We start from the raw sequence: 13,705 nt of genomic DNA on the forward strand, positions 1-13,705 counted from the left end.
TGTTTGTTGACTTGGCTTTCGAAGACCTTAGAAAGGCATGGTAAGATAGATATAGGTCTGTAGCAGTTTGGGTCAAGAGTGTCCCCCCCCCTTTGAAGAGGGGGATGACCACAGCTGCTTTCCAATATTTGGGAATCTCAGACGACATGAAAGAGGTTGAACAGGCTAGTAATAGGGGTGGCAACAATTTCGGCAGATCATTTTAGAAAGAAACGGTCCAGATTGTCTAGCCCGGCTGATTTGTAGGGGTCCAGATTTTGCAGCTCTTTCAGAACATCAGCTGAACGGATTTGGGAGAAGGAGAAATGGGGAAGGCTTGGGCGAGTTGCTGTGGGTATGTATGTATGTACAGTGCCTTCTGAAAGTATTCAGACCCCTCGACTTTTTCCACATTGTTACATTACTGCCTTATTCTAAAATGGATTTAAAAAGTCCTCAGCAGTCTACACACAATCCCTCAAAATGACAAAGCAAGAACATTTTGCAAATGTATTAAAATAAAAAACAGAAATACCTTATTTACATAAGTATTCAGACCCTTTGCTATGAGACTCAAAATTGAGTTCATGTACATCCTGTTTCCATTGATCATCCTTGAGATGTTTCTACCACTTGATTAGAGTCCACCTGTGGTAAATTCTATTGATTGGACAACATTTGGAAAGACACACACCTGTCTATATAATGTCCCACAGTTGATAGTGCATGTCAGAGCAAAAACCAAGCCATGAGGTTGAAGGAAGGTAGATGAGGTAGACAGGATTGTGTTGGGGCACAGATCTGGGAAAGGGTACAAAAACATTTCTGCAGAATTGAAGGTCCCTAAGAACACAGTGGCCTCCATCATTCTTAAATGGAAGAAGTTAGACACCACCAGGAGTCTTCCTAGAGCTGGCCACCCGGCCAAACTGAGCAATCGGGGGAGAAGGGCTTTGGACAGGGAGGTGACCAAGTACCCGACGGTCACTTTGACAGAGCTCCAGAGTTCCACTGTGGAGATGGGAGAACCTTCCAGAAGGACAACCATCTCTGCTGCACTCCACCAAATCAGGCCTTTATGGTAGAGTGGTCAGAATGAAGCAACTCAGTAAAAGGCACATGACAGCCCGCTTGGTGTTTGCCAAAAGGCACCTAAAGACTCTCAGACCATGAAAAACAAGATTCTCTGGTCTGATGAAACCAAGATTGAAATCTTTGGCCTGAATACCAAGCGTCACATCTGGAAGAAACCTGGCACCATCTCTACGGTGAAGCAAGGTGGTGTCAGCATCATGATGTGGGGATGTTTTTCAGTAGCATGGACTGAGAGACTAGTCAGGATCGAGGCAAAGATGAAATGAGCAAAGTACAGAGAGATACTTAATAAAAAACCTGCTCCAGAGCGCTCAGGACCTCAGACTGGGGTGAAGGTTCACCTTCCAACAGGACAATGACCCTAAGCACACAGCCAAGACAACACAGGAGTGACTTTGGGACAAGTCTCTGAATGTCCTTGAGTGGCCCAGAACCCGATCGAACATCTCTGGAGAGACCTGAAAATAGCTGTGCAGCAACACAACAACGCCCCCCCCCCCCTCTCCAAACTTGACAGAGCTTGAGAGGATCTGCAGAGAAGAATGGGAGAAACTCCAAGGCTGTAATCACTGCCAAAGGTGAATCAAGAAAAAAACTGAGTTAAGGGTCTGAATACTTATGTAAATGTGTTGGGTATTGATTGATGTGGGAAAAAACAATTTAATACATTTTAGAATGAGGCTGTATCCTAACCAAATGCGTAAAAAGTCTAGGGGTCTGACTACTTTCCGAAGGCACTGTGTATACACTATTCTATTCTGCTGTATTTTAGTCAATGCCACACTGACATTGCTCGTACTAATATTTTTATATATATATATATATATATTTTTTAAATTCCATTCTTTTACTTTTAGTTGTCTTTGTATTGTTATATGTTACTGCACTGTTGGAGTTAGGAACACAAGCATTAACATCTGTTAAATATGTGTACGTGACCATTAAAATTTGAATATTGACTATTGACATATTGACTTATGTGCATATAGTGACTCTCCATATCACAGCCCTCTCCCTACAGTACGATGGGTAAGTTCAGGGCTACCTGGGGCATAGGCTAAGATCTGTGTGCCCTCTGGGTCCAGGGTGTGTCAGAGTCCTCTTGCACACGCAGACGACAGAGAGCGATTACAGAGCAGATAGTAATCACCGCACACAATTGCATCTGCGCCTGTGGCCCAGTGTGGAGAAAGACCCGATCCACCATTAGGGACAGGAAAATCGCTTCGGTATTAAATCAATTTGTCAGAAGTGCCGCCCCTTAAGATGGGGGCTCAATTACACTAGTCTAGATGATAACTCATCGCAATTAAAGGCCATTCTTACGATGCTCGGCTCTCACACATGCCTCCTAAATGGGTATTTCTAACAGCAATCATGGTCTGGAATTAAGGGAATCATTAGGGATGGGGGTCAGTGAGCGCTCGGGGGGTCGCTCTCTCCATCAGTCACCCTGATCACAGCCTAATAAAACCATTACATGCTTTTCGTCATATCCCGTCTCCATCTCTCTGCCCCCAAACAAAAATACTACTCCCTCCAGTTAGATCCATTTGTAAACTGTGCTGGTTGTCTTTCCAACTACAGGCCTCAGTAGTGTCCTATGATTACACAGGAAATGGTGTTGAATGCAGTGGGCAAATACAAACAGAACAGAAGAAAACAAATCAAAAACACTGCAAAAGCCTATCACAGTATTACACCACAAAAAGTCAAATACAGAGGCTTCGGAAAGTATTCACACCCCCGAACTTATTCCACATTGTTGTGTTACAGCTTGATTTCAACATTGACTACATACATTTGTCTGACCCATCTACACACAAGACCCCATAATGACTAAATGATTTTCAAAATGTTTTCAAATTTATGAAAACGAAAAACAAATATTGAATTTACATAAGTATTCAAACCCCTGCGTCAATACATATTAGAATCCCCTTTGGCAGCAGTTACAGCTATGAGTCTTTCAAAATTGCTTGTTGAACATTGAACATTGCTAGACAACCATTTAAGTCTTGCCATAGTTTTAACTTAAATCTCCTTGAAAATCTAACTCGGCCACTCACCCATAACACGACACAGTCACCACTATGTTTGAAAATCTGGCGAGTGGTACTCAGTAATGTGTTGTATTGGATTTGCCCCAAACATAGCACTTTGTATTCAGTACAAAAAGTGAATTTTGCAGTATTACTTTAGTGCCTTGTTGCAAACAGGATGCATGTTTAGGAATAATTTTATTCTGTACAGGCTTCTTTCTTTTCAGTCATTTAGGTTAGTATTGTGGAGTAACTACATTGTTGATCCATCCCCAGTTGTTTCCTATCACAGCAATTAAACTCTGTAACTGTTTTAAAGTCACCATTGGCCTCATGGTGAAATCCCTGAGTGGTTTCCTCCCTCTCTGGCAACTGAGTTAGGAAGGATGCCTGTATATTTGTAGGGAATGGGTGTTTATACACCATCCAAAATGTAATTAATAACTTCACCATGGTCAAAGGGATATTCAATGTATGTTTTTTTCTCCCCATCTACCAATAGGTGGCCTTCTTTGCGAGGCATTGGAAAAGCCTCCCTGGTCTTTATGGTTGAATTTCAAATTCACTGCTCGACCTTACAATTATCTGTATGTGTGAGGTACAGAAATTAAGTAGTCATTCAAAAATCATGTTAAACAGTATTGCAGAGTGAATCCATGCAATTTGTGACTTGTTCAGCAAATTTGAATTCAAATTGTTATTGGTCACATACACACAGTTAGCAGATGTTATTGCGAGTGTAGCGAAATGCTTGTACTTCTAGTTCCGACAGTGCAGCAATATCTAAAAAGTAATATCTAACAATTCCACAACAAATGCCTAATACAGACAAATCTAAGTAAAGGAATGGAATAAGAATATATAAATATATGGATGAGCAATGACAGAGCACCATAGGCTAAGATGCAATAGATAGTATAGAATACAGTATATACATATGAGATGAGTAATGCAAGATATGAAAACATTAGTAAAGTGGCATTATTAAAGTGACTAGTGATCCATTTATTAAAGTGGCCAATGATTTAAAGTCCGTACGTAGGCAGCAGTTGCTCTGTGCTAGTGATGGCTGTTTAACAGTCTGATGGCTTTGAGATAGAAGCTGTTTTTCAGGCTCTCGGTCCCAGCTTTGTGGCACCTGTACTGACCTCGCCTTCTGGATGGTAGCGGGGTGAAAAGGCAGTGGCTCGGGTGGTTGATGTCCTTGATGATCTTTTTGGCCTTCCTGTGGCATCGGATGCTGTAGGTGTCCTGGAGGGCAGGTAGTTTTCCCCTGGTGATGCGTTGTGCATACCGCACCACCCTCTGGAGAGCCCTGCGGTTGTGGGCGCTGCAGTTGCCGTACCAGGCAGTGATACAGCCCGAGAGGATGCTCACAATTGTGGATCTGTAAAAGTTTGTGAGGGTTTTAGGTGGCAAGCCAAATTTCTTCAGCCTCCTGAGGTTGAAGAGGCTGTTGCGCCTTCTTCACCACACTGTCTGTGTGGGTGGACCATTTCAGTTTGTCAGTGATGTGTACGCCGAGGAACTTAAAACTTTGGTTGGGGGTTGCTCCCTCTGCTGTTTCCTGAAGTCCACGATCATCTCCTTTGTTTTGCTGACGTTGAGTGTGAGGTTATTTTCCTGACACCACAATCCGGGAGCACTCGTCTCCTCCCTGTAGGCTGTCTCATTGTTATTGGTAATCAAGTCTACTACTGTTGTGTCATCTGCAAACTTGATGATTGAGTTGGAGGAGTGCATAGTCACGCAGTCATGGGTGAACAGGGAGTACAGGAGGGGGCTGAGCACACACCCTTGTGGGACCCAGTATTGAGGATCAGCGAAGTGGAGATGTTTCCTACCTTCACCACCTGGGGACGGCCCGTCAAAGTCCAGGACCCAATTGCACAGGGCGGGGGTTGAGACCCAGGGCTTCAAGCTTAATGATGAGCTTGGAGGGTACTATGGTGTTGAATGCTGAGCTGTAGTCAATGAACAGAATTCTTACATAGATATTCCTCTTGTCCAGATGGGATAAGGCAGTGTGCAGTGTGATGGCGATTGCATCGTCTGTGGACCTATTGGGGCGGTAAGCAAATTTAACTGTGTCTAGGGTGACAGGTAAGGTGGAAGTCATATTCCTAAACTTTAGGTTTGCGTCAACAAAGGGGTTGAATACCTATTGACTATGGACACTTCAGCTTTTAATTTCTTATTTATTAGTAAACATTTCTAAAAACATAATTCTACTTATTGTGTATAGGCCAGTGACAAAAAAATCTAATGTAATCCATTTTAAATTCATGCTGTAAAACTATTTTTCTTTTTGAAAAACTCAAAGGGTGTGAATACTTTCTGAAGGCACGGTACCACTACAAGCACGAGGGGACATCTGGAGAGCTAATGGCATTAACTAAACAACAAGCTATAGTAGAACTGATAGGCATACAGTAAGGTAGCAGCATATTCGTCAAACCAGTTAGACTGATGGGTAATGAGGTGTTCTGTACTGAGAGGTGTGGTCCAGAGAAATAGCTAACAATGACAATCTCCTTTTCACACACAACCGTTTGTAATGTAAACATACATATATGCATCCTCTGTGTTTTTCATATTGTATAGTACACATTACAAGATGTGGCTTTCGAGAGTGGGAATGAAAGTTAAACCAAATCAATGAGTAGTCTGATTCGGCCTACACAATATAACTAAGCAGAGCAACTGCGCTTTAGACAGGCATTCCATCTGTTTAAACATTAACCAGGACTCTGAATGGTTGTTATTTAAACCCTCAATCATTATCTATGTAGCACCTTTCCAATGTCAGCTCCACCAGAACTTTAGAAACATGTTGGTATCTCAGCCTAAAACTACATGACAAATACATTGTGAGAAAGTGAGGAGCGCGAGATCTGAAATGACTTAAAATTCACAAATGAAGTGATCTATTTATGAAAGTGTAATGCATTTGTGAAATCATATTATGTACATTTCACATCAAAATGACTACACTAACCTTCTCAGGCTAGTAACATTAACTTAAATTGAAAATGTAGTGTTCTAATAAAGTCATGATATAGCTATGCTTGTTTATGATAATGAGCATCCTAATAGTCCATGTTATGGAACTTTGACCATATAATAACCCATAACATTAGATTACAGATAAGTGGTAGAAAATGGTATTGACAAGTGTCAGGTTATTTTGTTCAAGTACAATAACATCACCACATTGTGATGAGTTAGAATTCACACTCTCTCCCTGGACACCATGTGGAACTGACCTGAAGATGTTACTAGGTGACTGAGTTAATTTAATAATCAACCTGCTCTACTGGTCATGTGTGAGAGACTACAGTAGGCAGGGTTAACGGGCCATTTCACAGGACAGTCAAGAGATAAGACCGCAGACTGTCGGAGACTCCCTTGTTGAATTCCTACCTGGGTGTCCCCGTACTGCTCACTTCCACTCTGACCCACACCTTTCACTCTGATCTGACCGAAACAGCCACATTCTTCCATAATCACACCCCACTGCGGACACTGATCCTGTCTGGAAAAGAACCGGTCACACTGACCTCACCTGACCCTCAGCTCAATCTTGGGATCCTAAGATCAGAATATTGCTGTTGTGCCCTTACATTTGGGGATCCACCTTGTTTATGGATGTAACGCATCTCCACATGTACAAATAGATCTTCTGTGAACAATACGCATTACTGGCCAGAACAGAGTTGGTGGTGGTTATGTTTCTAGAAAACCTTTCTTCAAGTGTAATTTAAAACAGGCAATCTGCAGTTCAAACAATAACAAAGTGGGTACCCTGCCACTGTTATTGTAAAAAGCTGAGGTATGAGGCAGGAGAAAAATAACCACTCTCAAATCCATTATAGATTTAACCATGTTGAGACTATACAGTGTTTGTTTACGTTTACAAACAATAGCACTAAAACAAGCTTACATTTGGGGCTCTGATGGGTACGACAGTTGAACTAAGCTCATAAGGGATTTCTAAGTTATATTCTTCCAGAATTATTGGGTATACAATGAGTACACCTTCCTTCCACCCCCCCGCAATTTAGCTAGCCAAAATAAACAACATCATTACAAACTCTGATGTTTGTAAATACTCACTCACTGTTATACACACCAAAGGTCTCTTCACAGTCCTGAACAGACTATGGAAGGCACACAGGACTACATAGAGCCATAACTACACAGAACTCTATTCCAAATCAAGTAACTTATGCAAGCTGTAAAATCAGACTTTAAAATGGATCAAAATGCACCTTAAGGAACAACGGGGACTGTGAAGACACACACGATAACATACGCACTATACACACACACGTACACATGGATCTTGTGTTGTAGATATGTGGTAGTAGAGTAGTGGCCTGAGGGGACACAATGTGTATCTGTTGTGAAATTTTATGTAATGTTTTTTAATGTATAAAACTGCCTTAATTTGGATGGACACCAGGAAAAGAAGCTGCTGGCATAATAAATACAAATACTCAAGAGGATTCACACAGGAAATCCTAAATTGGTAACTGAGGAAATGACAAAGCACAAATCAGGACTATGACATCATTCCCCGATACTAAGGTGGATAACATAGAGTGCCTTCAGAAAGTATTCATAACCCTTGACTTATTCCAAATTGTGTTGTGTTACACCCTGAATTCAAAACGGTGTACATTAATTCAAAAATGAATTCAATACCCCATAATGACAAAGGGAGTGTGGTGTCAGGAAAATAACCTCACTCAATGTAAAAAAACAACAACGGCGATGGTAGTGGTCTTCAGGAAAGAGCCGAGGGAGAACCCCCCAACCATATTAATGGGACAGCAGTGGAGAAGGTGGAAAGTTAAGTTCCTCGGCGTATACATCACTGACAAACTGAAATGGTCCACCCTCACAGACAGCGTGGTGAAGAAGGCGCAACAGCGCCTCTTCAACCTCAGGAGGCGGAAGGAATTTCGCTTGTCACCTAAAACACTCAAACTTTTACAGATGCACAATCGACAGCATCCTGTCGGGCTGTACCACCGCCTGGTACGGCAACTGCTCCGCCCACAACCTCAAGGCTCTCCAGAGGGTAGTGCGGTCTAGCCAAAGCATCACCAGGACAAACTACCTGCCCTCCAGGACACCTACAGCACCCGATGTTATAGGAAGGCCAATAAGACCATCAAGGACAACAACCACCCGAGCCACTGCCTGTTTATCCCCGCTACCATCCTGAAGGCAAAGTCAGTACATGTGAATCAAAGGTGTGACCAAGAGACTGAAAAACAGCTTCTATGTCAAGGTCATCAGACTTTAACAGCCATCACTAACATAGAGTGGCTGCTGCCAACATATATATAGTGGGGCAAAAAAGTATTTAGTCAGCCACCAATTGTGCAAGTTCTCCCACTTAAAAAGATGAGAGAGGCCTGTAATTTTCATCATAGGTACACTTCAACTATGACAGACAAAATGAGAAAAAATATCCAGAAAATCACATTGTAGGATTTTTTATGAATTTATTTGCAAATTATGGTGGAAAATAAGTATTTGGTCACCTACAAACGAGCAAGATATCTGTAACTTCTTCTTTAAGAGGCTCCTCTGTCCTCCACTCGTTACCTGTATTAATGGCACCTGTTTGAACTTGTTATCAGTATAAAAGACACCTGTCCAACCTCAAACAGTCACACTCCAAACTCCATTATGGCCAAGACCAAAGAGCTGTCAAAGGACACCAGAAACAAAATTGTAGAACTGCACCAGGCAGGGAAGACTGAATCTGCAATAGGTAAGCAGCTAGGTTTGAGGAAATCAACTGTGGGAGCAATTATTAGGAAATGGAAGACATACAAGACCACTGATAATCTCCCTCGTTCTGGGGCTCCACGCAAGATCTCACCCCGTGGGGTCAAAATGATCACAAGAACCACAAGAACCGCAAAAATCCCAGAACCACACAGGGGGACCTAGTGAATGACCTGCAGAGAGCTGGGACCAAAGTAACAAAGCCTACCATCAGTAACACACTACGCCGCCAGGGCCTCAAACCCTGCAGTGCCAGACGTGTCCCCCTGCTTAAGCCAGTACATGTCCAGGCCCGTCTGAAGTTTGCTAGAGAGCATTTGGATGATCTAGAAGAAGATTGGGAGAATGTCATATGGTCAGATGAAACCAAAATATAACTTTTTGGTAAAAACTCAACTCGTCATGTTTGGAGGACAAAGAATGCTGAGTTGCATCCAAAGAACACCATACCTACTGTGAAGCATGGGGGTGGAAACATCATGCTTTGGGGCTGTTTTTCTGCAAAGGGACCAGGACGACTGATCCGTGTAAAGGAAAGAATGAATGGGACCATGTATCGTGAGATTTTGAGTGAAAACCTCCTTCCATCAGCAAGGGCATCGAAGATGAAACGTGGATAGGTCTTTCAGCATGACAATGATCCCAAACACACCGCCCGGGCAACGAAGGAGTAGCTTCGTACAAAGTATTTCAAGGTCCTGGAGTGGCCTAGCCAGTCTCCAGATCTCAACCCCATAGAAAATCTTTGGAGGGAGTTGAAAGTCCGTGTTGGCCAGCAACAGCCCCAAATCATCACTGCTCTAGAGGAGATCTGCATGGAGCAATGGGCCAAAATACCAGCAACAGTGTGTGAAAACCTTGTCAAACATTTTCTGTAAGTCTTCACCTCTGTCATTGCCAACAAAGGGTATATAACAAAGTATTGAGATAAACTTTTGTTATTGACCAAATACTTATTTTACACCATAATTTGCAAATACATACAATGTGATTTTCTGGATTTTTTTTCTTCTAATTTTGTCTGTCATAGTTGAAGTGTACCTATGATGATAATTACAGGCCTCTCATCTTTTTAAGTGGGAGAACTTGCACAATTGGTGGCTGACTAAATACTTTTTTTGCGCCATACATAAAAAGATACACACTATTTATTAAAAAAAGTAGGTGAACACCGCTTTAAACATTTGTGGATTTTGATATTTCAGCCACACTGCTGACAGTTGTATAAAATTTAGCACACTGTCATGCAATCTCCATAGACAAACATTGGCAGTAGAATGCCCTTACTGAAGAGCTCAGTGACTTTCAACATGGCACCGTCATAGGATGCCACCTTTCTAACAAGCCAGTTGGTCAAATTTCTGCTCTGCTAGAGCTGCCTCGTTCAACTGTAAGTCCTGTTATTGTGAAGTGGAAATGTCTAGCAGCAGATCTGGCTCAGCTGCGAAGTGGTATGCCACAAGTTCACAGAAGGGGAAGCTCGTAGCCTGTAAAAATTGTCTGTCCTCGGTTGCAAAACTCACTCCAGAGTTCCAAACTGCCTCTTGAAGCAACATAAGCACAATAACTGTTCGTCGGAAGCTTTATGAAATGGGTTGCCATGGCTGAGCAGTCGGCTGGAGTGGTGTAAAGCTCACCGCCATTGGAGTTCGGCGCAGTGGAAACACGTTCTCTGGAATGATATATCACACTTCACCATCTGGCAGTCTGACAAATTAATCTGGGTTTGGTGGATGCCAGGAGAATGCTACCTGCACCAATTTATAGTGCCAACTGTAAAGTTTGGTGAAGGAGGAATAATGGTCTGGGGCTGTTTTTTCATTTTTCGTAACACTACAGCACACAATGACATTCTAGATGATTCTGTGCTTCCAACTTTGCGGCAACAGTTTGGAGAAGGCCCTTTCCTGTTTCAGCATGACAATGCCACCATGCACAAATCAAGGTCCATACAGAAATGGTTTGTCGAGATCGGTGTGGAAGAACTTGACTGGCCTGCACAGAGCCCTGACCTCAACCTCACTTTTGGGATGAATTGGAACGCCGACTGTGAGCCAGGCCTAATCGCCCAACATCCACTCCCAATCTCACTAATGCTCGTGGCTGAATGGAAGCAAGTGCACGCAGCAATATTCCAACATCTAGTGGAAAGTCTTCCCAGAAAAGTGGAGGCTGTTATAGCAGCCTCCATATTAATGCCCATGATTTTGGAATGAGATGTTCGACAAGCAGGTGTCCACATAATTTTGGTCAGGTAGTGTACGTGTTCATCAGGGAACTGCTCTTAACGACACTTGTGGAAGCAAAGGAATATTTTCCTTTAGACACAACTAATGAAAAGCTACTGCATTTACTAACTTACTGTGTAACCTGGAAACATATCAATGACAACCCAGATATCTGTGTGGACATCTCAATGACCCAATTCAACAGACAATACTTAATCCAGCTCTTCTATGTGTAGCTAATATTTAACTAAATACCTCTGGTGACAGAGTTTTTACTATAATTTCTGTATTTGTTACGGTTAACCTAGAGACAGTCCAAGAACTATGACAATACATACTGTACAAACCAGGAAAACTATGACTACATTCCTGAGCATGAAAAACTGCACAAGCACCCATCTCATCAGGACACTCAGGGAAAACTGATCATATTATTCAGTATACCAGCAAGTATTCAGAATTGTTGTTCCTTTCCCTTACAAATATGATATCCATTTCTGGTCCCTAAAAAGTGCATGTTCTTTCAGGACTCCAACCTGTTTGCGTTTCATTTTTGACTGAGCTCAAAACTATGTAGCATTTCTCAACCCTCACTTTTTAATCAACATGACTATGTACGTGTATAAACATCAAAGCCAACATTTAGAATAATATCAAAATGTATAGTGTGTGAAAGAGGTATACCATAGAGGAACCTACCTTCCCCCCCTCTCTAAACTCCTCTGTGCAGCGACTAACTTTCTTCTCAGTAGTCTTCCTCTGTGGGTGAGCAGCAGCGTGGCTGGAGGGGGATCAAGTCAGGACAAGTCTGGGATCCACACGGTATCAGAATACCTGGAAGTTGGGGCAGGGCAGCACTGTCTGGGCTGGGAGTGGGGACTCAATACTATGTACTGTTACCAGGGGGCTGGGGCCTGCCCTTAGTACAGCAGGGACATGAAATTAGTTTGTGATCACTGAACACTGCAGGTATATGAAATCAATATGGCCGCCCTGACCAGTGAGGGAGAGATCGAGTACACAGAGCTGACATATTAATTAGAGTGATGTGACTTATACCATGAATTGATACCTTTACACTTGTCATGTGTCTCTCTTATCAAAGTGTTTACGGTCTTTAAATTAACATAAGGTTGGAGAAATATCCAGACAGTCAAGATGGGGAGGGTCGCTGCTAACTAGTCTACAGGTGTTTCATTCATGCTATCTAGGGCTCATCTGGGAAAACAGATGTAATTCTCATTGTGACTTCCCTGTTTAAATAAATGACATTTTAAAATAACATATCCTATCCTGTGTTTCTTCCTCCAACACAATTTTTGCTTAAGTCATTCAAAAGACATCGCATTCAAAACAAATCTAATTTTTATTTTAAAATGATTTAACCTTTATTTAAAATGTAATTATGCGCATCCATCTTCAAATTATATGATCATGAATAATTACCCTACATAAAAAAAATTACTGGGATAACCTGAAGGCCAGTGAGAAAGCAACGTACTTCCTGGAAGTGTTTACTTGTGCTATGTTGTCACTAAAAGTCAATTGGCGTAAGTTTGCCTATATGGCGGAGTTTGACAGGTGGACCTTAACAGAAACATGGTGGTGACTGGAATTAAACGCTATGCATTTGTCTGTGTAATAGAATTTCAAATGAAGTTTCTCACAACAATACAACTGTGAAAATGCAAAAGTGACAGCAATGGCGCATGCGCGACTTGGTTACATCGTTGTTCCGACATTTCTAATTTGTTTGGTTTACACAACATTTCCACAAAAACAAAACTTACCTCGTATTCAAATCTTGCGGAATTCATGTTATTCAATTACTTCAGCGTTAAATCCAGTTGGTAGAAAGTTATATCAAACAAAACGATTTAGACACTTGAACGAATGCACAGGACTATAGTCCTCCCTCCCTGGGGTCCAAGAAGTTTCAAATCAAGGGAGATTAATTCAAATGTTGATCAAAAGTAGCAACGGTCCCTTTGGTAAATTCCTTCAATGACTCAAATCCTGTGGTTAAAAGGTGTGAAAACGTTATGGTTGTCGTGGCTGAGGTCTTTGTTTCAGTCAACAATTGTACACCTTGAAACTGACCCTTTCCATCCACACCCACGAGATTTAGCCACGCCCCCACCTGGTGCAGCCTTGTAAAATGGCCAGAACGCCAGGTGAGATCAGGAAGTTGCGATTTTAGAGAACATTTAAATTAGAAGTAGTTTGTGTAAACAGTTGCGGTTCTGTTATATCAGCTCTATATGTACGTGGCTAAAAACATATATATCTTCCCGATAGCAACGTTTTGTAACAAATAGGTCTATATCACGTCTTCATAACGCTGAGAAAAATATTGTGTAGCAGTAGAAAAATCGTAGAGAACGAGGCCATTAGCTTACCTTGTGTGCCACCTATTGACCAAATACAGGATTTGGATTGGAATGTTTTTATCTTTCGTATGATGAATGACTGGGTCCATTGCTGAATGCTTGGGCCAGGAAATATTTTTTGGACCCGACCATACTTACAACGTAAAACACACTGCAATTCAATCGG

At 41.9% G+C, this 13,705-nt stretch overlaps 1 protein-coding gene across 2 annotated transcripts in view; it reads right to left on the reverse strand.

Annotated features, from left to right (window-relative positions):
• Positions 1 to 13,281, reverse strand: part of st14 (ST14 transmembrane serine protease matriptase) — a 34,367-nt gene extending 21,086 nt beyond the window's left edge. Inside the window, exons 1-2 of one of the 2 annotated variants that reach the window (XM_031837994.1) lie at positions 12,940 to 13,281; positions 11,849 to 12,068 (exon numbers count right to left, since the gene is read on the reverse strand). Coding sequence is in view for 1 of the 2 variants with exons in the window: in XM_031837993.1 (XP_031693853.1) it covers positions 12,940 to 12,966 (27 nt within the window). In the remaining variant the exon portion in view is untranslated. The remainder of the gene's footprint in view (positions 1 to 11,848; positions 12,069 to 12,939) is intronic. The other variant, XM_031837993.1, reaches the window with a different exon arrangement.
• Positions 13,282 to 13,705: the final 424 nt, after the last annotated feature.

Source organism: Oncorhynchus kisutch, linkage group LG13 (assembly GCF_002021735.2).
Source record: "Oncorhynchus kisutch isolate 150728-3 linkage group LG13, Okis_V2, whole genome shotgun sequence".
Classification (NCBI taxonomy): Eukaryota; Metazoa; Chordata; class Actinopteri; order Salmoniformes; family Salmonidae; genus Oncorhynchus; species Oncorhynchus kisutch.